At 37.7% G+C, this 27828-nt stretch overlaps 1 protein-coding gene across 1 annotated transcript; it reads right to left on the reverse strand.

The window, feature by feature from the left end:
- Positions 1–386: 386 nt before the first annotated feature.
- relt (RELT TNF receptor) lies at positions 387–27722 on the reverse strand. Its single transcript, XM_060878563.1, has 11 exons — positions 27665–27722; positions 12710–12784; positions 11285–11383; positions 11012–11196; positions 10779–10834; positions 10312–10584; positions 3805–3885; positions 3613–3691; positions 2983–3207; positions 2447–2618; positions 387–1533 (listed from the first exon to the last, which is right to left on the reverse strand). The coding sequence occupies exons 2-11, from the start codon at positions 12761–12763 to the stop codon at positions 1513–1515; spliced, it is 1245 nt and encodes a 414-aa protein (XP_060734546.1). The 5' UTR covers positions 12764–12784; positions 27665–27722; the 3' UTR covers positions 387–1512.
- Between the last annotated feature and the right edge of the window lie 106 nt (positions 27723–27828).

A 27828-nucleotide genomic window follows, 5' to 3' on the forward strand; every position in this document is an offset into this window, starting at 1 on the left:
CTTTTCCACCCTATCAGATAGAATGAAAAACATTAGGGTTTGATAGATTTAACAATAAGTAGAAGGATCAGGAATTAAAAAGCAAGTTCTCAGACACTGCTACTCAACAGCAGCACAGCTAAATGCATAACGCATATAGATTTTCTGATATTAATACTTAAAACATGACCCAGTTCCACTCTCAAAAGCAAAAGCTGACTATAATGCATTGAGAACATAAACCAGGTTATTCAGGCAAATCAGACATGAAAAAGAACATTATCTCTTTGTGAGAGCCTCATCTGCTCTGAATTCAAAATAACTGTTAATTCTAGACTATGTTCTACACTATACATAGTACTGTAGAAGTTATTTACAGCGATGAAGTAAGTATTTTAATGGTATCGTATGCTGTATCTGTTTTGGAGGCTGGAGGATAAAAAAGACAAGTGTTTCTGACATGCAAGTAAGTGTATTGGAGATATCTATGCCTGTCACATTAAGACTAAATACATTCAGTATTAAGATACAGAAATTCTCTATGTCTTTACTCTGCATGGTGGGATATTTATAAAGATCTAAACAACAATTTGAACTAGATTTGTAAAGTTCGTCGCGACAAACTTTGATGTTGGCTTTGACGGTGCAAGTATTCGCACATTAGGGTCAGTGTTACTTTTGGAGGCAAGTGGACAGAAAGATAGGGTGCCAAAACATTTGGAGGCAAGTGGAGACGAGCATGTGATGTCATTCGAATACTCCTGAGGCAGTTACCCTCATTGGGCTGAGTGTTTTGATATATCACATGTCCATGTTGTAAAAAGTTTTTTGATTTTGCATATTTTGGGGGCGGGGCTGCGGCACAACCGAAAGGCCGAAAAAACTTTGTTCAGAGTGTCACCCTAAAGGAGCTGGCCGAGTTTGGTGTAGATAGTTCAAAAGCTTGCCGAGTTATAAACCTCCAAAATTTATAATGGGAGTCTATGGGAAAAAAGGCCAATTTGAGACCCGGTACTCGGATCGCTTAGTAACGTAATAGCAACAAACTTCAGACCAGGGTCTACAACATATCCAAATTTGGTGCATGTGGCTCGAAAGCCCTAGGCCGCATTAAATTTTATAAATTCTTGTCTAAGCTTAAATAGGAAAACAGAATGTTGGCTTCTACAAAGCCAGCATAATAATGTTTAGTTATATTTCACATTTTGTATTAATGTGCTATGCCAGGTCTTGTTTCTCCATACAAATTTTCTCATTTACAAATATTCATTCTCAGCTTGCAGCTTTACTGTCATAACTTTTCTTTTCTTTTTTTAAAGATAAAAAAAAGCTTTAAAAACTCTTAAGAAGACCAATTCCTGTTTTCCAGTCTACTTAAGTTCAAGGCTAACTCCCCACAGGGGTGAATATAATTCCCATCCTGCTTCAGCCTCAAACACTTTCTAGGAGCCCACCGATGAGGTTCTGCTCGGTGTGGTGTTGATGACGTAATCCCGATGGCTGATTCGCTTGTTCTTCTATTCGTTCATTCACTCAAACATCTAATGAAAGGGACTAAAAACAACAAAACAAGGTATTAAAGGGGACAGTATAGATATCTCAATATTAAGATGAAAAATGGTGAGCTTAAATAAAATCATGCAATTAATCAAGGATTTAAGAAAGGAATTCTAGTAACAATACAAAAGGTGTGCAGAAATCTTTCTCTTTACTATTTACTTTCGTAGATATGCACACTTACTCCCCTCATACACTAGAGGTCAACCCCGACTTGCTGAATTAGCATTAGCAGTTGACACACTATATCATTTTATTTATCTACTTTTTTAATGCTGTAGCCACAGTTTATCAGGCTATATCAGAAATGTTCTATTTTCTTAATTCTTTGCAACAAATGCACAAATGCTATGATAAAGTATGTGTGTTTTTGTGTCTGTGTGTGTGTGTATGTGTGTGTATGTGTGTGTGTGTGTGTGTGTGTGCGTGTGTGTGTGTGTGTGTATGTGGTGTTAAATAATATTTCACCTGTACATGCATGATGTTATCCTGTTTGTGTACATTTTGCGCTATTTGTCTGTCTGTCTGTCAGTCAATTGCATACGTTCATATATCCACAGAGAGACAGAGAGAGAGAGAGAGAGAGAGAGAGAGAGAGAGAGAGAGAGATTTCAAGCACAATCTGTGACGTCAGCCACCCTTCTATCTATCTATCCATCATTCTTGTATCCATATCATGAAAGTAAATGTCTGTAAAAAGGTCCATTTACTAGTGACTAAAATAATTTTGTTTCAGTGTGTTGTTTCAAGACCTGATATGAAATTTACCAGAATAAAAGGATTGTTTAAAAATCTGTGAATGCTTTGTTAGTGAATGACTGAGCAGATGGAAGTGAACTCTGTGGGTATTCACAAAAACAACAGAGAAAGAGAGGAATGTGGATGTTCTTCAGTTACTGTAGTCACTCACATCCTTTCTGTTCTTTGAAGAGTGAGAATTTGAGGAAGAGCACGTGCCCAGAAGTGATAATTCCTCAGCAGACTCCATGTTGGTAGAGTCTATCGAATCAATGTCACTGGACTCTGCTGGGGTTGCCGCCACAGAGACTGGGTCCCCTTCCAGGATCTGAGCCACTTGGAACCTGTCAATCACGCATCAGTTGTGTTAAAGGTTATGATCTGGGACATGATTTAATAAGTGTGTTCAACAAATTTGAACTATTGATGCTTTCTTCAAAGCTTTAGATACTTAATATAAATAAGAAAGCTCCAGCAGCTTTAGAAGAGTCATGAAGTAGTCTGCTATGGGGAAAGTGTTTAGTTTGGAGAGCCTATTTATATTGTTTTGTTAGCAATAGTGGTTATTTTAATGAAATATTGGTGTGGGTTGGTATTTGATGGCATGACAATGAATAATTACTGAGTTTTAATGGTGTTTGGTCATCAGTGTCAGGATATGATAATGATAAACAAGTTTTAAAATATAATATTTATACTATACCGCACCTTCCTACATTGAGGACCCTTCCCTCGCCAGGTGTGGAAGGGATGGATGTGGCACACGATGTCTTATTTGTGTCGATGGTGAGGGGCAACAGTACTTGTGGCCATTTCTTCTGACTGCAACGTGAGCAGCCAAGACCAGAATGTAGGGCCAAACCGTTGATAGTATGAAGGTGATGGTGGTTACAAATCCTGGGCAATGAGCGGAACTGGAGGAAGCCAGGGAACCTGAATGAGGAATGCAGTAACAGATGGAGAGATATAACAACTCAATATATGTGAAAGTTCAATTTATGTTGGTTTCCATATTACTTATTTATTATTTTTAATGTGTAAGTGATGATGTGATAGTTTCCTGATCTGAAATTAACTATATTTATTTATTTATTCATTACATTCTCCAGAACTATTAGCAGGTGCTGATCTCATTACTGCTCATCTTGGGATTCTGTGATGCCCTGCCAAACCACATCAATCCTCCCAGCTGTGATGATAACATACTGGCTTATTAAATAAGTTCTTAAATTAGCATGACCTCATTGTTAGCATGAGCTTCTGTAGGCGTATAGGTAATAAATATGTTTTATCAAATATCAAGCTGTAAAAAATTGTAAATGTTCTATGCTTTCTTACTTGATTGATGATCTTTTGCTACCAGATGTCTGCTTCTTCTCATATTCCAGTAACAACTCTTCTAAGGCAGCTGCATTTTCTGAAACACGCGTGCGCATACACACACACACACGCAGACTTGAAGTCTTAGCCAGCCACACATACGTGTACGGAAAAAACTGAATCTAATAAGGACAAATGACAATAAAATACCTTTCTTTTCTGTGATGAGGCGCACTAGTGCACTTATAGTGTCTTCATTCTGATCTTCTATAACATACGGGCCAGTATTACCTATACACACAAACAAACATTCAGAGCTTTGAGTCAGGATCCAATCATTAACATAACAGAATGCTCAGGGTTGTAGACTGATTAATAAAGAATTAAAGTCAATTGTCTATTTTCTTTTCAACATCCAATTGTTAGTTTTAAATACTGCTCAAGTGCTCTGTTTCCATTCAGGTACTAGAATAGTGGTATGATGTAAAAATTTTGCTTTGGCTTCTCTGAGTTTCCTACAACCTCAAATTTCCCACAACATCTGGCTTTGTGTATGTGAACACTTTCAGAATTTCCATAGGATCACTTTTACCCTGTCCCCGCTGACCCACAACAATGCCTGTTGGTCTCTATGGTATCTGTCCCCCTCCCTAGAATTCCAGAGATGTATGTGTATGCATGGGGGTTTCTGCGAATAGCCCACTCAGTATTCTTGTCTATTCATCCATCTTAAACACTGTCACTGACAGCTGCGATTATTCTAATCTAGCCAGGACAATCTATTGTTTTCTTGTGGGATCCATAGGATCATTGTGTTACATATAAGCAAATTAATAAAATTCAAATATATTAAAGTTCAGTGAAAAAAGGACTGACTCTGGTGCTGGTGCTTTGCATGTTCACTTTGTACTCAGATCATATTATGGATAAAGCTTTTTACGATAAGAGATGACTGAAGATGTCTGTCCCTCAGCATTACCAAGGATCCCACACACCCCAATCTACTCCTGTATATTCTCCTTCGGTGAGGTAGAAATCTCCACAACACTGTCATGCACATTCCAACCGAAGTACAGCTTCTCATCCAGATCTCTCTAGCTGCTGGTTTCCACTCACACACATATACGTTTTGACTAAATTGCTGCAATATTGTTATTCTCTCTATTAGGATTGTGTGATATGTTAGTTAATCATGTAATCAGGACTGGAAAATACAATAATCACGAATGGCATTTTAATTCTCAACTATAAAAAATGTTTTTAGGAAGTAGGGTGAAACCCAGGAACTTATTGAGACCCTGGAGCTGAGAGGTGGAAAAAATACCTGTTGCAACACTGTGCCCAAAATAACATAGAAAGTAAAGTGTATATAGTTCAACTTTACCCATTTTTCAATTTTCAGTCTTGTAAAAAGTGTAAACGGCTTATTGTGTAGTTGCCTAATGGTATGGTTGTGTTGAATCTGGAGGTCTAATCTGTAAGATGAATGTATGACAAGGTGTAAATATGTAATTGTGGATCTGAAAGTTTAAAGCAGATACCAATCCAAGAAAAGCACTGTTAAAGATATTAATGGTGATACAAGTGCTACAAACAAACAGGCTGAAGATTTTTGTAGTAAGAGAATAAGTTTGAATTCCACTAAGGAAATAAACTGACTGTGCTCTCTGGGAGGGAGGGATAGCATTACACTCTCTCCCGTCAATAAAATGTATGCAAAAGAGAGCAAGTAAATGAAGTTAGCCGGCTTCATGTCTTGGAGGAAATATGTGTCACCTAGTCGGTAGCTGTTGTGTGATAGAGCAGTGGTCCCCAACCTCCAGGCCGCGGACCGGTACCGGTCCGTTGATCAAATGGTACCGGGCCGCCCAATGAACATTAAATTATTTACCGTGGTGTATTTCTCTCGGGTTTGTGCGACTTTCCATGGACGAGAGGATAACCGGGAGCTGAGAGACGTCACCTAAAGCCGCACCAATACCGTGCATGTGCAAAATATCGGGGCGGTTTTAGGTGACGTCTGGAGCTGAGCGGCTGCAAGCGGCAGCAAGCGGCAGTGGCGTTGTAGCTTTGGTGGAGAGAAGGTGTGTATCGCTCTTCTCTCTGTTCACCGGTACTTTCTCATGTTTAACAGTGCTTGGTGTACGTGTATATTGTGTTTGCTCAAATTTAACCCACAAATTAGCATAAATGAGTACGAAACAGACGTCGTTAGAAAGTTAGAAACTCTGCCGGTGTTCTGGATTAAAGTCATGGCGGAATACCCTGAGGTTGCCAAACACAGCACTTAAATCCCTATTGCCATTTCCGACATCCTATCTGTGTGAAGCGGGGTTTTCTGCAGTGACAGCAACCAAAACAAAACAACGGAATAAACTGGACATAAGCAACACACTTCGAGTGTCATTGTCTCCTATTACCCCCAGATGGAACCGTCTGGTTGTAAAGAAACAAGCTCAGGGTTCTCATTGATTTAGCGTTCTAGTGAGTTAAAATGTTAAATCACTTTATATTCATTTTTTGGTGTAACTGTATTTTATTTTGAAGGCATGTTTAAATACAATTAAATTTAATGTATTAAAAGCTAAAATATAAAGAATCAAACCCCCCCCCAAAAAAAACAAACAAACAAACAAAACAAACAAACAAACAAACAAAAAAAACAAACAAAACAAACAAACAAACAAAAAAAACACAAACAAACAAAAAAAAAAACAAAGCGGGCCGCGGGAAAATTATCAAACGTTGACCGGTCTGCGGCGATAACAAGGTTGGGGACCACTGTGATAGAGGACAAGTTAGCTGGTGGAACTGTAAATGGCCAAATGTGAAAATGGCATAAAAAAAATAAAGGAGAGACACAAAGAGCTGAAACCGAACACAATGTTTGGAGTAAGTGCTTATATTCTACAACTATTAGCCACGACATTGGTGGCAGGTCACTTCTGGCAGGTATACCTATGAACGCAATTCGTCCTCTGCAAATGATCCAAAATTCAGCTGCACGACTTGTTTTCAACCTGCCTAAATTCTCACAGCTGCACGCATCAGATTCCAAACAGTGATGCTGGGCTACAAAGCCAAAAATTGACCAGCTCACTCTTACCTCAAAGATCTTATAACTCCTCGCACTGCACCTTGCTCCCTCAAATGTACCAGCACTGTTCGGCTGGTCCCACCTCAGGGTAAAAGGTAGGTATCTCTCAGGGTAAAAGGTAGGTATACAACAAGACTCTTATATGTTCTGGCACCAAGGTAGTAGAATGAACATCTCCTAAATGTGCTAACAGCCGAGTCTTCAAATGATGGGTGAAGACCTACCTCTTCCTGAAACACTTGAACTAAAACTTTTCCCCTGTTTGCTGTAGGTGTATATTAAAAAAACCCAACAACAACAAAAAAGTCTTTAACCTAGTGAACCAGTGTTAATGTATTCATTGTTAGAGACATAATAGAACTTTTGTGCATGGTTCTGGATAAGGGTGTCTGCCAAATGCCATAAAGGTAAATGTAAATATGACCTCAGACAAAATATTAATTCAAGAGATTAACTACAGTTATTTGAATACAGACAGTGTAGCAGGAAGTAACACTGTTTGTTTCATTTAAAGTAATACATTTCTACTTTTAGTATCTTTTTATTTGGTTTCCTGTATAATTAATCCATCAACTCGCACATTATTGCATGAATGACTCATTGTACCTGAATAGTACCTTTCGCTTGAATCATTAGTGATGTGAACTAGGGATTTCTGACTTCCTCACTCATATTATAACATCTCACCCTTTCTGTTATACTTTTTCTTTCTTTCTATCCTTTATCCTCCACTATTATCTCTCTCTATTAGGCACACACCTTAACACAGCATTACAATGTGACTTTTCACACACTGTAGGCAGTTCCTGAATATTTCTCTCCTCTAAGCTCCGCTGTCCTCTGGCTGTCCTTTTTTATTACACACACACACCACAGAGGACTGGATTAGAGTCAAGGGCATACAAACTCTCTCAGCTCAGTAATGTAATTCATAGCAAGCTGCAGAGCCAAGAGAACCACAATGAACCTCACTGAACTGTAATATATTAGCACTACGTACAACTCAATGGGAAAGAGAAATCTCTTTCTCTTTGTTTTATTAACTGTTTTCTCTGTTAATCAGATGCCATAGAAGAAGGCAGTTATTGCACATAATTGTAAAGAGCTACACTCTCGTTTTTATAGCAGCTATGAACAGACGTTAGAGTTAACAAGACAAAAATACAGTTTGTTACAGAGAAATTGCAAAACACACCAGCATCCATCATTAGATACAAAAACGAGAACTGAGTGCAGGTTAGGATTTGATTGTGAGCAGCCACCATTAGCTCTTACTATAGAAATGATAACTTTAGAATGAGCACAACTGCAAAAGTGACCGTCAGAGCTGATGTTATAAAAAATGAATCAACACCTTCTAACCAATCAGAATTGAGAATTCAACAGTGCTGTGGTATAAATACCATGTAACCATCAAGAACACAGATCTTTACCTTGCTGGGATTTAATTATTGGCACAATATAACCAAAACCTTTAAAAATAAATGCCCTGGTCAAGCTTTCAGCACTTGAATAGTTTAACCAAAAAGAGAATGTTCAAGATGCATTATTTTCCCACAATATATTGCCAATGTATTGATTGAAGTTTTCTTCTGTAGATGTTGCTAATGCAACCAACAAGGGAAATGTACAGCTATTAGTATAGAGTTCTGTACACATCTATAATGGGTTTTCTAACAGAGAACACACAACAAACCCTCACAGCCAGCCAGTCATCACAGATAGATTACTGCATGGCATTTATACTTATATCCTGTGTATAACAAACTTTGCAAAACTCTGAGAAAGGAAATCTCCAAGATATCAGTTAATTAACAATCTCATATCAGATACATTTCACTAGCAAATGTTTATCTGTTTTCATAGAGAATTCTAAAAGTGTTTCATCTCATACACTTTTAGAAATCCCACACGCAAGCCTTTTGGAGATATTAAACAAGAACAATAAGCAATAACAGTGTCATTAAAATCTGTATGCACCACAGTGACCTTTTTTTCCGTGTAAAGACTGCTGTCGGTTTTCTGATTCTTACATTTTTAGGACTAGTTTCAGATCTTTTGTGTGGTTTTTGGAATGTAGTTGGACTGGAAGTTTTAGCTGAAACCTGGTATCCCTGTTAAATCACATTAGTGCTTTTGTGTGTGGCTCGCTGATCATGGAAAACACAACGGCTCTACCGCAAACAAACAAACTTATATACTCAATACTGGATAACTGTGTTGCTCTATAAATTCATTACATGAATATAGAGTAGCCTACAGCATAAACCAAGTGTGACAATCTCGTTTGTTGCTGTTAAGATCATCTTCTCCAAAAAAAAAATAGATCTGTGGTCATCATGTGAGGCCACACACATGAATGTCATGGCTGACTGATTATGTAGGGGAAAATTCTGCAAAGACATTGACTGCCCTACTTTATTCAGTTAAAAATTCAAAGGTTAACATGCACGATAGCCAAGAAGCAACAGGACACAATAACACAGACACCACTATGATGCTCTAGCACACACAGCGTCAGAAGATGCACTTAAATTATTGATCGGGAGACGCAAAGACAAAGTATCATGTTATACAGTATGTGGAACAACTGGGGGGATGTTACACTGATTTTTTTTGCCTTTACTAAGTAGTGTGACATACAAACCATTTTACTGTTCCATAATTTAGAAGGGAGAAGCTCCTTCTTGTCTCAGTACTTTTGCTATCTGCAACCAGAAGCACTTGGGAGCATAAGTGCACTTCTTTAATGACCTATATTCACTCACATAATATCACTTTGTGCAAGGGATTAGTGATCTGTACTGGGTTTGATTCTTCAAAATAACTTCATGTTCATGAATATAGTCTTCTACTGACACCAATACGTTTACCATTTATTTGTTTACAGTTAATGTTTTGTCAGGTTATTTCCTGTTAATAATTTCATGATCACAGCTAAAAACCCACTTTTCTCTTCATTAATAAGCAAAACAATGCAGCTTGTTTCAGAAGAACCGCAAAACACGGCCCAAAAATACAGGAATCTGAGGCTACCTACTGATTAGTTCTCACAGTAAATATGTCACAATAAAGCATTTATTAGTAAATATGGATGTTTCCCAGCCCTCTGTTAAACATACTATATATTACTTGTAAAGTGTCTGTATTTTCCAGGTTATGTACATATACACATGCTGAAGAATGCATACAAAACACATCTGTCCACATCTGTCATAAGTTTTTTAATCAATATTTGTGTGTGTGTGTGTGTGTGTGTGTGTGTGTGTGTGTGTGTGTGTGTGTGTGTGTGTGAATATCAGAGCATCAGAATATAAAGAAAAAGAACTTGTTATAGATTAGGAATACTTGTGTGTGTGTGTGTGTGTGTGTGTGTGTGAATAACAGAGTGACAATATATAAAGAAAAAGGGCAAGTTATAGATTAGGAGTACTGTGTGTGTCTGTGTGTCTGTGTGTGTGAATATGAGAACATCAGTGTGTGAAGAAAAAGGGAGTGAGTTACATTATGTGTACTCATGTGTGTGTATGTGTGTGTGAGTATATGCAAACATCAGAGCATTAGATTATGAGTGAGTGTGTGTGTGTGTGTGTGTGTTTGTGTTTGTGTGTGTGTGTTACCATCTTTCTGCAGCATGCCTGCCTCCCTCTCTGCAGTCTCCTTCTCTGCTGCACACTTGTAGCCCTTCTTCTTGAGCAGGTTGCAGATGAGGATGCCCAGCAGGCCCATCACACAGAACACAGGGACAAGAGCAAACACGGCATACTCTGTAGTCTTCTCCTCTGCTGCATGCACAGCTGTGCTGTTAGCCCTGCCCACTCCTGCTCCACCTGATCCGGCTCCGCCTGCTCGAGCACCCTTTCCTGCATTACGCCGCAAACGCACCAGAGAAACTGTGATAGAATAAAATAGTGGGAGCCAATAAGAGAGAAAGAGAGAGAGAGAGAGAGAGAAATGATGATGACGTTATTATTGAATTACACTTTTAAATGTATGAAGTGTGTTCATCTCATTATTGTAATAAATAACCCGTTAGAAAAGATGTGAGTTCATTTTGCAAATAAACAACATTAACAGAAGCACTCACTTCTCATGCATGAATGCTGGGTGTTGGAGCTCCGTGTTTTCAGTGCACGGGAAAACCTGAAGGACAACAAGCATTCCATTAGCAAACAAACACACAAGATCTACAGCAACACACAAACACACACATGATCAGATCAGAGTGACATACTGTGACAGAACAAACATTAATTTAAATCACTTTTGATAAAAGCGAATACCAAATAAAAAAAAACAAATGTGCATTTCAGTAGTTACCCAGGCAGACAGGCACCACACACTGCATCAGACTCCGATGTGCCTAGCATCACTAGGCGACGGTTGAGACTCCTGCACTGTGTGTGTACAATGCACTGATCTGGACCGTGGGAGTTTGAGAAAGTGCCTGGTGGACAACTACGACAGTTCAGCTCTGTGTCAGGACACTCCACTTCACTGCATTCCTAAAAGACAAATAAACCCACATTAATTGTATTAGTTTAGATTTTTTGGTTGCATAAGTGTGTAATGTGCGGCTATTTTGTCCCTCACCGAGGAAGGCTCCTGTCCAGCAGGACATTGTAGACACACGCATGCCTGAGCCTGACCCATCAGACACGGAGCTGTCTGCACCACCCATGGCCACAGCAGCTGTAGCCAAATGCAAACAAATTGGGCTTAGTACTCTAACACACAATTTTAATATTTAGATGAATGTGCAAAGAATGTAATTGATAAAACAGTCTTGCAGTCTATAGAAAAACATCACAGTACAGTCTATACACACTATATACAAATATAAATATATAACCTCTCAGCTGCAAAATTAGTTAATTTTTCACAGTGTTATTTTCAGTCTGTCACTATCCTTCTGCCACTCGGCTAATTGTCGCCCAAGGTTGTTTCCCATGAACATGTTGAACGTCTCACTCATCTGTCTATATCTCTTTGTGTAATTTAGAGTATTTAAGATGATGTCACACACATTAGCCCAGGGCTCTTTGACAGTTTCTAGAAACTTGCACAGTGAAGACTTCTCTTCTTTTGACAACAAAACGTTACAAAACCAGACTGTTTAAGTTTCCTCTTAGCAGTGTCTTAGAAAATCATCTCATTTAGCTCCTTAAAAATGTCCTGATAGGATGTTAGCCAGCTGAGTGATTCTGAATCAGTACGGTTGTATAGTATAATTTTCAGCTCAGTGTGTCAGTGTTTAGAGAGGTGGGCTATGAGCTCAGTTTGTATGATACAGAGGCCACCGACAGAGGCTGCATTGTGGTGTCAATCGAGCAAGTGCTGCACACTCAATGCAATATAATGAGCCAGTGAAAGAATGGATATGTGTTAGAGAGAAAGAGAGAGAGAGAGAGAGAGAGAGAGAGAGAGAGAGAATACATGAATATAGATCTAAGAGAATACATCTGGGCACCTGTTTGAGACTTGAACTATGCTTCGGTACACTGCAGGTTGAGCAAATGAGAGGTTTTGATTTTTACTTTGGTGTGAGTGAGCAGTCAGATATGACAAAGAACCTCCATGGTTCTGTGTTTATTTACAGTGTTCATTTATTCATTCTTTGTTTAAATTAAGCTGCTAGTTATATTTTGGGAAGCAGAACCACCTAAATCAGCTAAAAATATTACGATGAGATACAAATTGAAATGTGAGCAAGATTAAAAATCTAGTCCTGCATTGTAGGTGAGTTGGAGGATCTGCCAGAATTCATACACCTGATGTCACATGATGACAATGCTGCCATGTCTGTGGCTGTTTTTTTCCTAGTGTTTTCCAGTGTTTCCAGGGGTATAGTGTAAGATAGATAGATAGATAGATAGATAGATAGATAGATAGATAGATAGATAGATAGATGTACCATAGGCATGCACATAAATCACTATTTGTCAGATAAAGAGGCATGTGCACACACTGTAGTAATCAGAAACATAAAGTGAAAATCATGGCAGGCTAAAAGCTTACTACAAAAAACACAGGAGTTGAGCAGGGAAGGTGGTTCCTCTTCATCTTCAACATGTTCTTCTATAAACATAAGATCTGTAAAATAACAACACAACAAGATGAGTTGACAAAATGACACACATCAGCAATAGCAACAGTGATGTCATGAAAAACAGCTGTGTCATAATCCCTGTCCAGGTAAACAGCACTTAGGAATGAGCTCGCTTATGAATGAACAAAACTGTGGGCTTGGATTTGTTTATTTAAAAAAAAAAAAAAAAAGCCATGAGCAATAGTATGACATGAATAGGCAGATGATCTATATTTGGTCAGTGGTTTGGTCAGCCACTGTAGTCACTTGTTATTTTTAGCCTAAATCATGTACAGTTGGGTCTGAAACTACATGCTACATGTGCGGTCACTCACATAGAAAGACTGGAGAGTAAAAAGTGGGAGTATAAATGACATGTTATAACAATCAAAATATTTACCACTCTTTTAAGAAGTTGCATGTTGGTGTACATTTTATTTAAAAAAATGTAAACTGTACTTAACATTTTGAATAACTGAATGGCTAAACATCTTTTTAAACAGTATAAATGCCACTTACACACAATTCTCTGCCTCTCTTTCAACAATCAAGTTACTTTTGTGCATTTGTCTGCTTCAAACACCCAATTCTGGCCTCCAGTCCCTTTCAGATAAATGATCCTATCCAAATAACATGCATGTGACTATGTACTCTTTTCACACCCAGCTTTGACCCGGGATTTCCACCCATCCCTCGGCTCTCTCTTACAGACTATTCTCAGGGAGACCAATAACACATTACCTAGATGTATAGAGAGAAAAGATAATAACTGAATGAATGAATGAATGCGCTATCCTTCTGAACTGCTTTTGCAAATCTCATTTCCCGACACATAGGACATATATTGTGCAACCAAAAAGGAGAATGTTATACATATAAAACATACATAAACTACATAACGGCAACAAATGTAATTGATGTAAATATTACGGAAACCAATCAAATTATACAAGCTATTAAAGTATCAACAATAAATTTCTGAAACAGATGCAAAAGTGAACACACTCAAGATATCTAATTTATCACCTCACTTGCTCATTTACACCAGCACCATCTGATTGCCCAAAACTGCACAAGTGCTCACAAGTGCAGTTTTAAAGCACCAGTTACCGCATAACAATCTAGAACCCCATTTAGCCTAAAAGTCACAGCAAAAAAACACTTAACACAGCAACAATAGAGAACCGAACTCAGTCCCAGCACAGAACCTAACTCAGCACAAGCACAGAACCTAACTCAGCCCCAGCACCAAACCTAACTCAGTCCTAGCACAAACCCAAAATCAGCCCCAGTGCAGAACCTAATTCAACCGCAGCACAGACCCTAACTCAGCCCCAGCAGACCCAAACTCAGCCACAGCACAGACCCAGACTCAGCCCCAGCACAGACCCCAACTCAGCCTTAGCACAGACCCTAACTCAGCCCCAATGCAGAACCTAACTCAGCCCCAGCGCAGAACCTACATCAGCCCCAGTGCAGAACCTAACTCAGCCCCTGCACAGACCAAAACTCAGCCCCATTGCAGAACCTAACTCAGCCCCAGCACAGAACCTACATCAGCCCCAGCACAGCCCCAAACTCTAACTCCAAACCTAAATCTGCAACACTGCATTATCTAATGCAAAATTAATATCAGTACCAATGCAGAACCTAACTTTGCACGAACATAGAAGCTAACTCTGTTCCAACACAGAATCTAACTCAGCAATAATGAAGAACCTGAAAAGCACCAACATAGCACCTTACTCAGAACCATTGCAGAACCCTTATCCCAGAGCCATTACGAATTCCCACTTAACTCTTCATAACCCAGAACTACACTTTCCTAAGAACTATTAATAAATTCAACTTAATCCACAATCAATTTAAAATCCCACTTGTCTATAAACTACTTTAAGGTCCCACTTAACTCAGCACTAATTGAGAATCCTAAAACCCAGAGTCCCACTTTCCCCAAACCATTGTTCATTTCACACCAAAACTAATCTTAAACCCCATCAGTAATGGAAAGTTCAAGTCCCACATACCACAGCACCAATCTGGAGATCCACGTCAAGGTCCTTTCACAGTGGTGATCTGCCTGCATAGAGTGTCAATGCAACACTTAGTGCATATATAAGATGAGCTGTCATCACTTGTACTGCCATATGAACCACAGCTCCACCTACACCTGGAGGAGGCACCACCCCGCTGTGCTTATGTTCAAGTGACTGACACCAGGTCAGCCAGCAACATTGTGGTTAAGAGTTGTTTTTTAAAAGCTTCAACCCAGACACTTAGAGAGGTAGTCCAATTTCTAACAAAAAATAATTATGCTCATGCACAAGAACGAGCATGCATGTGTGTTTAGGCACATCTTAACTAAGATAAGCTTGAGATAATGCTTAAATCTTATAAACCCTCTCTAAACTAAACTAATCCTGTATTATTACAATTTCTAGTAAAAATAAATAAATAAATAAACTGAATTTTTCCACTTCACCACCAAAGATTTAAGATCTGAAACAACTAAAAACTAAAGATGTTGATGAACTACATAAAGTGAAATTCATTACATTACATTCATTCAGTACACTTGAAGCACACCAGAATTAGAGAAGCAAATAAACTTCAAAATCATCTATCAACTGTAAAGTTGCAGTATGAACTTTCACTAACCTGTTAATAACATATCTTCAATAGCTTAAACATCCAGACAGGAACCTCCAAAACTCTTCACTTTAGTCTTGCACCAGAACCCAGTGTCCTCCTCTTATGAAAACACTAATGGCTCCATTTACCATTCATACAGAAACGTTCCAAAGCTCTAATTCAGGTTTAGGCAACAATTGTCTGATGAAAGCACACCAGTTTTAGTGTCCTAATCACAAAGAGACCTCCCAATCACTGTAATTCAGGAACAAATCTTATGCGTTCCTCTGCAAAGAAAAGCATGCCAGGCTCATTGGAGAATCTGAACCAGCTCAACGACAACAACGCATAAGTCATAACCAGCTGGACTCATCAATCTTGTTATGTTGCACCAATAAATGGACAAAAAAAAACACAAGAAATGTTTGCTTTTGGCTACGGATGGCATATCTCCACTCTACAACAAATCACAGGGTCCTTCGTAATGCTTTATGCATACTGTAATTTTAGGGTTTCGGCCTTCTTTTTCTCTGCTTTAACCACCACTCCTGAGCATGGAGTACACGGCTCGACATGTAGAAGCAAAATGAGAATCAGTAATCATTCAGACATGCCCGTTGCCTTATGAACGGGTATAAATTAAGCCCTTTAATTAAAAAGCAAAAGTTTCAATGAACTTTAATTACAGTTCTTGTGGTTCTGGCTCTGTTTCCAATCTGTTTCCATTCAGTGGTTTTTTGAGAGCTTAAAACCGCATGAAATAAATAAAACAATAATAAACATAAAAAATCACCTAGAATTATCCATGCTGGCAGAAGTCAAGTTACAATTTGGATGCGACAGCAAGCCTGGCATGACCTTTGAATGCCTTTGGCATGGAATAAATTTACAAAGCATCCCAAAAGCTGAAAACACCAACTAGACAATAGCTCTGTAATATTGTATTCCAAAGAAATAAAATTATATAAAAAAGAAAAATCTGAATCTTTTGATCTAATTAAGACCAGCAGCTTTATTAGTTGCATCTAAACTGAGAACAAGTAGCTCAATTCTAACTGTGGCATCCCTTTATAATCCCGAGCTGAGTGCATGTCAGACTTTTTCCACTGTAATTATGCTGAAATTCAACACCTCCGTCTGCATCAGCTGTAAAATGTCTCCACCAAAATAACACTGTGCCTTCATTGTCTGGCACGTTATATGCCGTGCTCATATTCTGCCCTCACCATTTCTTTCTGACCTTTCGTGACAGATCATGCCGTGTATTTGAGATAAAAAAAAAACAATTAAAAAGTAATTACTTTGTTTTTCCTCATTTCATGCTCTTGGAACAGCCAACCATGTGTTGCTTGGTCAGTCATGCTCTTAATGGCATGCTTTTGAAATTTATATGAAATTAGCACATTCTCAAAGCACAAGTCAAAGTTTTGAAAACAAAACTGAAAAATGCATTTACAGACTCATAAAGCTGCCCCATTACAAGCTCCATATGAGTGGAAGCCAGTTAACAACCCAATAAATGGAAAAATCATACAAAAAAAGAGAGGGAAACGTTGGGGTTCTGTTTATAAGACATCATCTGGTATGAGTCAGCAGTTACACCAATTTCTCAGACACCCCTGGCTGCAGCAAGTCTGGAAACAAGACCAAATGTAGCAAAAAAATTGGGGTGTGATGATGATCATTGGTAAAAGGCTTTTTTCTGTTTGGGAGCTAAAGATTAGACAAGATCATCACTCAACTGTGTTTATGTCACGGGAAAACTGGCCATTATCTTAGTTGCTATAGCCAAGGAACTAAATTTAGCATCATTATGTTACGTCTTGACCTCAAAGTATACTGTAGTTTATTTACCTTTTGCATGCTATAAAACTTTAGTGGTAGAAAAACACTCACTAAATACAGTCAAATAAAACATGTAACTGCTTACTGCAAATGTTCAGTAGATGCATCACATTGGGATGGAAACACAGGATGGAAACTGACACAGTAAGGAACTGTGTAATGGTGTGTCACTTTAACACGGTTATGCAGACATCACAAGCAGTATCATGTTCAAAAAGTATCAAGCAAAATGCCAGTATCATCGATATACCGAGACATCCATTCTCGCACAAATAAACATTAGTGGTTCACAAAAATGAAAAGAAGCTAATACTTTCATACTGATTTGTGAAACAGAAAAAAATTTGCAAACGGTTCAATTAGAGGCTTCCTTAGTTTGTTAAAAAAGTGATGCCATTTGGGAAAGTCCACGCTGAGCAGGTAAAGCACAACCATGTAATCACTGGAATGTTAAACGCACCCACATGTGAAGCCCACATATGAGTTAGCAAAGACGGCTTACTGACATTTTTGGAGAAACCATGCCCATGCTGAAGGCACGGTACATTTAGTGGTGAATGCCTGAGTAAATTTTAGCCACTTTTTTTAGGATAGTAATTAGTGCTCCCTGTATTTTAGTACGGAATTGCCTCAATTTGTAAGGTTGGGATTTCAAATGCTTATGATGATGGCAAACGATTTAAGTTCCCCCTGACTGACTTCTGTAATTACTTTAACTTTGCTGCAGCTGTGTCTGTGTTTCAGCACATACGGGCCTATATTAATGAACGGATGTCCAGTGCATTGCATGTCACTCATGGACCACAAGCCACTACCATGGCATTGGGGAACCTCAAGCCTAAATGTGGACATAGTCATCTATTATTTTTTCTAATAATATGCTAAATTAATGTTTTCCGGTGCTTGGGAATAACTTAAAACCACTAATGTGTAGTAGAAAACCGCAAGGCTCATGCCAACAAAGCGACCAGAGACCATTTATTTTCAATGAGAGTTGGTGACTAGACGCATTTGTGTCCAGCAATGTGACAATTTTGAGAATAGCTGAATTTTATGCAAATACTGAGCGATTCATTGCAATGACTGCGCAGCAGGAGTGAATATCACATGTGAATGTCAAGAAGTAGAGCACATGTGTTAATATATATGAGTGCATATATATATACATATATATATGTACATGGGTGCATATATACAGTATATATATATATATATATGTATATATACATATACACTGGTGAATTTTATACACAAATGTTTCATTTTAGAGCAAGAAAACTTATTTATTGTCAAGTGGAAACCTTACTAACCTTATTACTACAGTATGGCTTATCAGTAGTAGTAGGAAAACCTATTGACTTCATAAAGATAAAATAGCTGCATGTGTGAATGTAGCATTGGTGTATTCCTACCTCTTGCCTAAAAAATTATGTTTGTTATTTTGAGGTTTACTTCACTATATCCTGTGATGGAAACTCAAGTTCCATCTGTTGTTGTTGATTCTTATGTTGGTATGACAGTAACAGGTTTAGTATAATCCATATGTATTTGACAAAAATGCTGAAATGTGCCCATGCCAACAAAAGCCTGAATGAACAGAATGAAAGGAAACCATCAATGACTGGGATTTGTGGGTTTGTCATGGATAAACTGTCCATAGTGACTCTAATTTCTAACATAAAGGTATCATGCCTTCGTGCTGGGATATGCTTGTGTTTTAATCTCCAAACCTTGCCCAGTGGCAGTAAGCTGAGACTTGTACCAAAGGAAATCCCACTTCAAAAGCCCTGGATTTTTGCATTCTCTAGCATAGGTCAGCTCAGAGCATGGCGTAATTATAGTTAGGAGTAAAGCATTGAGCCAGTGTATGGTCTTATTCAAGTTTTATCCTGAGTCAATTTAACACCAGATGGATGGTAAGTGAACCTGCCAGTCTCCAAGCTGAATCACTTTCCCAAAATCCTTCAAAATGTACAGTTAATCTCAAATATGCCCTCGCCATTGCAGCAACATGAAAATGCGCCATAATTCTACATAAACATCCTTAACTATTAGTTCACTAGATCAGTTTCTACCTAAAGGCACAAGACATACGTCTATTATTAAAAGGCTTGGAGGCAGATGAGCAATTAAATTGAAGGGACAAAAAGATAAAAGGTTTGTAATGAGAGTTCTACAAAGTTTAATCTCTGAATTGAACATTGTCGACTATAAGAAAATTATACAAAAGATAATATCCTAAGGACAGAATTGATATAACTTACTATAATTTGAAGTCATGTCTATACGTGTAACGGTTAAGGATGACATCAAATATAGCAATTATGTTGCTGCTAAAAAAATGTGTAGCAATGATAACGTGTATAGGCATTGATGTACTGAATAAAATTCGTGGAAAGTTGGTTAACAGATTAAAAAGTGACTGGAGGGTTGTTCTTCACTGTTTGTGCCCGAGGCAGAACTGCCATGGTTCAGCTGGCGTGCTTGTACCAGGAACTGTGACCGTGTGTCACTGGAGGGCTGACGCCACAGTGTAGCTATTGACTGACAGTTAAATTACTCCATTTACCAACTGCCTTTTAAATGTAAACCATGAAAGCATAAAGAATAAATCAGCATAGTGGTTAGAATTTAATTTTCAGTTAAATTTATTGCATCATAACTGGGATGTGTGACTGGGATAGACTCTGGATTCACTGTGACCCTGACCAGCATAAAGAAAATTTCTGAAGGAATGATCCCCTTGTGAAATATTGCATATTGATGTTATATAAATTGAATGGTAAATACTAACTCATTTACATTTACTAGTTGACTAATTATTTTATACTAAAAACTGGCTGGTAAGTGGAGAGCTGTCATAACTTGCTTAGCAAAGACTAATCATTTTGCCGAAGTGTTATTTTTGATATAACAAATCTCTTTTTTGTGTGTGTTTAGCATTGAATGTCTTTGTTATGTCACACTCCACAGTGGCTCATGTGTAAGCAGACATTTGTATTTCTGTTTTAACTAGACTTCTAGAGGTATATTCCTAGAAAGATTAAAAAAAGGGAAAAAGAAAAAAGTCCACACACGTTTCTATATTCAAAGTAAATGGTGATACCAAACTTATTTCTCTCCCTGAGATGCCCGAAGTACCTGTTTATAAGCCTCTAAAATTTTAAGGTGTAATCTTCAACCTTAAATTCTGCATAAGGTTATCAATAGAGGGAAAAAACATACACCTGGCACTGAAAGCCAGTGTCCTGTATAATTTTATTCATTCATTCATTCATTTCCTGCCGCTTATCCAAACTATCTCGGGTCACGGGGAGCCTGTGCCTATCTCAGGCGTCATTGGGCATCAAGGCAGAATACACCCTGGACGGAGTGCCAACCCATCGCAGGGCACACACACTCTCATTCACTCACGCACTCACACTACGGACAATTTTTTCCAGAGATGCCAATCAACCTACCATGCATGTCTTTGGACCGGGGAAGGAAACCGGAGTACCCGGAGGAAACCCCTGAGGCACGGGGAGAACATGCAAACTCCACACACACAAGGTGGAGGTGGGAATCGAACCCCCAACCCTGGAGGTGTGAGGCAAACGTGCTAACCACTAAGCCACTGTGCCCCCTTATAATTTGATTTTTTTGAATAATTGTTTATAGTGATTAAAAATTATTTTCCACCAGCATAATGCATTGCCAGAGTACTGGTGAAAAGGGTTAAATGCCATGTTTTGCTCACCAAAGTCACTCACTTCTTATTGAGGAATAGTATTATAAAATCTAGCATCTTTGTAGGCTAAGATTACAAGGAAGCTAGGAAAGCTGTTTCTTTAAATTAGTTACAGCTATAGAAAGATAATGTTCCACTTTTTTGTGGTGTCACTATTTACGCAGGTTTGTGAAACAACGTGGCTGGAGCAAGATTTTCTAAATAAAAAAATAGTTATGTTTTTCCTAAATTGTTCTTGTTTGCAAGTTACGATTAGAGGACAGACATGAAAACAGGATTATGACACATAATCAGCACTTTACTGTGGTTTTTGTCAGTGGGAGAAAATAAAGGAAAACCGACCATTATCTTTGCTGCTCTAGGCAAGGACTCCAAATGAGTATCATGATGCAACACCATAACCACAAGGAGTACATCTGCTTATTTATAGCAGTAATTTACTGTAGAAAACAAACACCTTTCAAGTGTTTACTCAAGCGTAAATATCAACTTGGATAAAGGACAGCAGACCACACATCCATTACATCACTGGTTCCTAAGCTGGTATCTGAGAACCACAAGCTGGGAATCACTGCATTACATACCACAGAGCATTCCATGCCTCACATTATTGCAATGATTTTTACACTGTTGTCCAAATTTGATGTAACATGTACCTGTTTATGGTTCTGTAAATGTTTACTACAAAGATACTATAAAGTATGCATCACCTCAGAATCTGAGTCGATACAAGGGATGTAAACCAGCACAGAAGGGAATGGCGTCATGATTAAACTCCACACAGTCATCAACCATGCTGACGCTGATCACAGGAAGGATCAAGTTCAGAAATGAAAACTTGTCCGGACGCTGTACATCATTGTACTGTACATCATTCAACTGGAGTAACATTATTACATTTTTGTTGTTTATTATTTATAGGTTAGACATAGATTCTGCTCAGTAGTAGTAGTTATTGTTTCTCTTAAAACTTAAGTTCTCTAGTTTTTCCCAAACAGAGCACCGAAATTTCGATTTTTTATTTGTTCCATTTATTCTTTCATTGATTTCAAGTTATGTGTATTTATTTATTTCTTCTTATAATTTTTATAATATTTTTATATTTTTATAATGTTTGAATGTCTAAAATGTTATAGCATTCACATGCTAATGTTACTGTAAACATTTTAATGAGTTTTTAATTAGACTTAAATGTCGTAGCTGCTCTCACGTATGGATATATTATTTTTATAATGACATCATAAGGATGTCCTGTCAAATGTCTTCACTTGGCCAAATATTATTAACCTGCTGAGTTCTGTGAAGTCACACATGAAAGGTCATGTCTTCTTGCTTAATTAATTAATCATAGCTGCAAGTACTGGCTTTACAATTTCGTAGCACTCCAGTGACAATTGTTTGTGTTTTTATTTGTTTATTTTCATTTTTAAAAGTTGGAAAAGAGTTAGTAATAGGACTTTCAATCAATCGTATGCTTTGTAATTGAGTCTCTACAACATTTAGAAACTGACCAATAAGCAACAGGTTTCTGTAAGTGACTGAAATTGAAATAATGGAAATATAACAAATAATGAATATAACAAATAATGAAATAACAACTTAAACAGTCATACAGAACTTAGTTGTGCTGGAAAAAAGAAAAGAAAACACACCATGCATTTAAGAAATGACCTTGGAGGGTTAAGAGGCATCCGATTTATATGATAAAAAACAGACAAATACTGTATATGTGAAAAACATTTAACATTTTTGACCTGCAAATTTACTGGGATCAGTCAGTACTAAGAATCAGTCAGTAATAAGAATCTCATTAGTTTTTTTTTTTTTATGGCAAAAAAATTAGGCCCTTCTATCTCCTGTTCACAAGGACTTCAGAATGAAATGTAAGTTAAAGTTGCCAAATTCTGACTATAGAGAGAGTGCTGAAAGGTAGGTGAGATCCAACTGGGGAAAGAAGCCATTATTAAAGATTTCATAGTTTGTTAATGGAAATGTACAGAATCAGAGTTCGCAATGGAGGAAATCATTGAGCGGGTAAAGCACAATCATGTAATCAATTAGATGTGAAAGCAGTCCATGCAGAAGGACTACTCTATTTAGTAACGAAAGCCAGGGTATATTTTTGGTCACATTTTTTTTTGTCAGGATAGCAATTAGTGCTCCCTGTATTTTAGAATAAAACCATCTCAATTTGTAAGTTTAGGATTTCTGACGCTTCATATGAGGCCAATTGTTTAAACACCTCTATACATGCATACAGTTGGGTCCCCTTCCATTTCTGTAAATTCCCTTTGCTATAGTGATATATGATGTATTAACTTGTGCATATACAATGTGCACATGCATTGTGTTGCATGTCACACAGGGACCACAAATCACTACTATGACATTGTGGAACCTCAAGCCTAAATGTGGCCATAATCATTACTTTAGAATTAGATTTGTGGTTCAGCAGATTTTATAGCATATCATCTGTGGTTGAAAAATAAAAAAATAAACAACCAAAACAAATAGACCACAATGCATTAATTCTCCACTTCAAGTTAAACACAAGTCTCATCTTCAAAAGAGTGCTTCATTAGTCAAAAGAATTACTTTGAATTGATGAACATTATACATTTCCATGAAATACTCATCAATGGTTCAATCATTCATTCATTCAATCATATTAGATCCTTATCTAGATCTTGGAATAAAGGAATTTTTCTAATCTTAAAATCCCTGTCCTAATCCTGAAGTGCATATGAACTGTACATTTTAATCATGCCTGCTTTAACATGCCTGACTCAACTCATCAGCTCACAAATAAGCCCTTAATGAAGTGAACTTATACATGTTAGAGCAAAGAAACACAATATGGAAGGAATAGAGTAACACAAGTTTCATATTGCACATTTTCTGTAAATATCAGTGCTGACTGAGTACTGCATTTCTCTTGATTGCTACACAACTACTGGTTTATCCTACCTAAGTGTTATGATACTGTATTATATGTCAAGATTAAACAAAAGATAGCTTTCAGTAGCTTGCAATAATAATCCAATAATAATAAATAACAAGAATTTCACAGTTGCGTTGAACTGAAGGCTGAAGGTTTTAAAGTATGAGCAGTGCAGGGGATGGGATGATGACCATCAGCAGAGGAAGGGCATAAGAAATGATGGCCTGGGTCCTGCACTAGCATTGATACTGACATTATTGTAATACTGAAAATACTAAAAGGGGAAACCAGACAGAGAAAAACTAAAGCATGTAGCCATACCATGCTGTCACAGACTTTGACAAAAAAAAAGAAGACGTATGTGTATGTGATTACTCAATGTAAAATAAGTATTCCAGGACACTGGTGTCCTTACATGGTCTGTAAATTTTTGCAAGGGGTCAGGGTCATGTTCATTCATTCATTCATTCATTCATTCATTCATTCATTCATCTCCAAGTAAGTGTTTGTCTAGGTTACAGTAGGAACAGTTGCCGTGAGGCACGAATAAATCCATTCCAGATCACCAAAGAACATCGAAGATCATTCCAGATCACCGAAGAATCTCTCACAGACAAGAAACTAAGCTCTCTTTATGAATCGAAAGCAGTCTGATCTCAGGATTACACCCAGAAGCTACGATGTAATAATGCTACCTGCTGAGACTCCCTGCCTTCAGAGAATGTTTTGTAGAACATTAATACTTTCACCCAAGTCAAATTTGTTTTTAATTAAGATTCACATTCCTACATGCCATATATATGTGATGGATAGAAAGCCTCAAATGATACAGTGAAGTCTGCCACTCCTTGAGCAAGTGTCCATCATACTAAAACGGTCCCTGGGGATCAATAGCAAACACTCTAATTAAGCAATTTCTAGTCCAGACCCAATGTACTTTGCCCAGTGGCAGTGGGTAAAGCCTACTGCCAAGGAATACACCCACTTCAAAGACTCTGGGTTTATACATTCTGCTATGCTAGTCCAGGCATGAGCAGGGTGTAATTATGGTATAAGATGAAGCATTGAGCCAACGTATGCGCAAATGTTTCACCAGATGACCCTGAGAGTAACCCTCTGAGCTGAGGTTCACACACACACACACACACACATACACACAGCAACATGAACATGACCCATAGTTCCCCAAATTTGGCAAAATGTTAATGTCAGAATTTCACTGAATTCCTACTTATATATGTTGGAGGAAAACTACTGAAAGGAGCCAAGCATAGTAAGCCAAAAGAAAATGAACCAATCCCACAAAAAAGCTAATATCCTAGGCTCACACAGCTGTGACAGTTCTCTAGACAAGAATGTAGCAGACTGAGTTGGCATAACTTCCTCTCATTTAAAATCTTGTCTATTTTTGTAGTGTTTTATTAGCCTGTCTGGGTTTATTTTAAACAATAGCAAATATAGTGGGAGAATGTCTATCAACTAATATTAATATTAAGATTATATAATAGTTATTAATAATGGAAAAGTAAACAAAAACTTTAATGTTTGTTTAAAAAAAGAATTAAAAAAAAGAATAAAGGTTTACAACAAAAGATTTTCCTTCCACAATAATGTTAAAACATGTTTGATTAGACCTAGAATTAAACTCAACAGTCAACAGAAGATCAGGGTTAATGTTTTCTTTGTGTTATTTGAATGTCGCAAAATGAAGTCATTCATCACAAATTTCATGGTAAAGCTGAGGATCACGTGCCATCGGAAGTCAAGCGTGTGAGACGCTGTGAAAAAGGTGAGCTATGATTTGGTCAGCTTTGAAAGAGTCTATACTCTCATTGAATAAGAGTTTATACACTCCCCTCTGAGCATACTGGAAAAGGCAAGGCTAACGTTTTTTTTGTTTGTTTGTTTGTTTTTTTTGCTATATGGTGAAGAGACTTGGGTTTGAGATTAAAAGAGTTAGATGATAAGAATTTCATCTTTAAATTCCTAATATTTACATCTAGATGTGTTAAATTAGAAGGCGCCGTTATTATTCTCACATATACATTACAGCGGAATTTTCTTCACATATCCTAGCTATGGAGCTTGGGAACAGAATGCAGGGGCGGTTTTAATACAGCACCCCTGGAGCAGGAAGGCTTAAGTGCCATGGACCCAACAGTGACAGATTGTTAGTGGGTAAAGCCTACTCATCCTTCTAAACAACAACCCAGAGCCTTAACCACTTGAGGCACTCTGCCTCTTTGGATATTGCCCTTTTGATGGCAGAACCAACAGGTAAATTCCCAAAAGATAAAAAGACATAAAAAGTGTTCATTTTTGGCATCAGATTATTGACTCTTATCAAATATTTTAAGGCAGATTATTTTGGACTGTAACACCAAGCAGAGTAGTACCAACAATGTATATTATGTATGAAGTGAGGCTAGGGCTGATTTCTTTCTAGCTCAGACAATAGATTCATACATCCTATAGACTTTATCGTTCTTCTTTCTTATACCATTAGATAGACCTCATGATATAACGCACTGTTCAACCTTAACTGTTTCATTGTGGAGCTACTGATAAATATTAGAGTTTACAGCTTATTGTACGCTATGTTCAGAATGGGAGAGTCTTTATTTGGAGCACAAACACTAACAAACTTAATATAATGTGGGTGTGGTAGCAATAACCATATGCAAACAATGTGTGTGCTACATATTGTGATTACTGACACATGCCTAGTGCCTTGACGCAGGCGTATTTGAAGCTGAACTCCTTTTTGGGGTCAAACTGTGGGTGTGTGTGATCCTGCCCAGTGGGCAGGATCACTGAAGCATTGTCACAACTGTATTTAAATGTGAGATCTGCACTCCCACAGTATTTAAACTACTTGCTTTCTATTGGGAAGAATTAAAAGCCTGTGAGTTATTTGTTAAAACAGAACATAATGATGCAGGATTAGGGTAACTGACGTCTTTCATAGTATAAGCAAAACATGTTTTCGTATTTTTTCACATTACAAGGGATATTGTGGGTGTTGCTGAAAGATTAAGGTAAGCAGGTATGTATTTGATATACTGTCGTTATTTAAATGCATTTTGACGTCACCTGGTTTTTAAACCGGTTAGGTCTCTGCAGGGAGAAGATCAGAGGTATAAATTCCAGGTTGGAACCATGCCACCAGGCTCAGTGTACCGAGGGAGCAGACACCTGGCAACCTTTGCAGATAGATGTAGTGTGGTTGCTGTTTTATAACAAACAGAGCAGGCTTAAGTACTTCTTAATCTTATAAATGGCAGGTTATAGAGAGAAATGAAGCACAGATGTATGTATACAGGCAGTTATGTCAGAGCAGAGCATCAGATGGTCAATAGCCCGGCATTATTCCTAACTAAGAGCAAGCACTAAAGCATCCTTAGCACACACGATTCACCACATAACAGCTTATAGGAGAGTTCCATGCATTAGATAAGAATCATAAAAAAAATAATAAAAAAAAAATTAAGCCAGCTCAATACTGTTCAACACTCAAATGTTCAAATGTGTTAGAAAAGATTTTGTGTCAGATTTCATAAACCCCTCTGGTCAATGTATAGGGTAACAGATGTGACACATGATCTTCAGTCCCCTCGTGTCCTTAAAATCCCAACAGCTGCAGTATAAAGAAACAGCTGCAGTATAAAGAAACAGCTGCAGTATAAAGAAAGCACTGGGGATGGATACTGTTATCAAGCTAGAAGAAGTTAAACTTACCTGATTTAGGTTGTATTTATACTATAGGTTAGTGTTGCGCTATGATCATAGCTCTGTGGTTTATTAACTAGAGCAAAGAAGATAAAGGGAAAGAATAGAAAGAATAGAAATATACATATGAATAAGAAAAAAAAGCCGGTAGGAAGCAGCTCTCCTGACTCGTG

Source organism: Tachysurus vachellii, chromosome 9, assembly GCF_030014155.1.
Source record: "Tachysurus vachellii isolate PV-2020 chromosome 9, HZAU_Pvac_v1, whole genome shotgun sequence".
Lineage (NCBI taxonomy): Eukaryota > Metazoa > Chordata > Actinopteri > Siluriformes > Bagridae > Tachysurus > Tachysurus vachellii.

Coding starts and splice junctions, on each gene's coding strand:
- relt (XM_060878563.1), bottom strand. CDS start 12,763: ATGTTGAAGATGAAGAGGAACCACCTTCCCTGCTCAACTCCTGTGTTT. Junction 11,197..11,284: donor CTGGACAGGAGCCTTCCTCG/GTGAGGGACAAA, acceptor TTTGTCTTTTAG/GAATGCAGTGAAGTGGAGTG. Junction 1,534..2,446: donor CTTCAAAGAACAGAAAGGAT/GTGAGTGACTAC, acceptor TGTTGTTTTTAG/TCCCTTTCATTAGATGTTTG.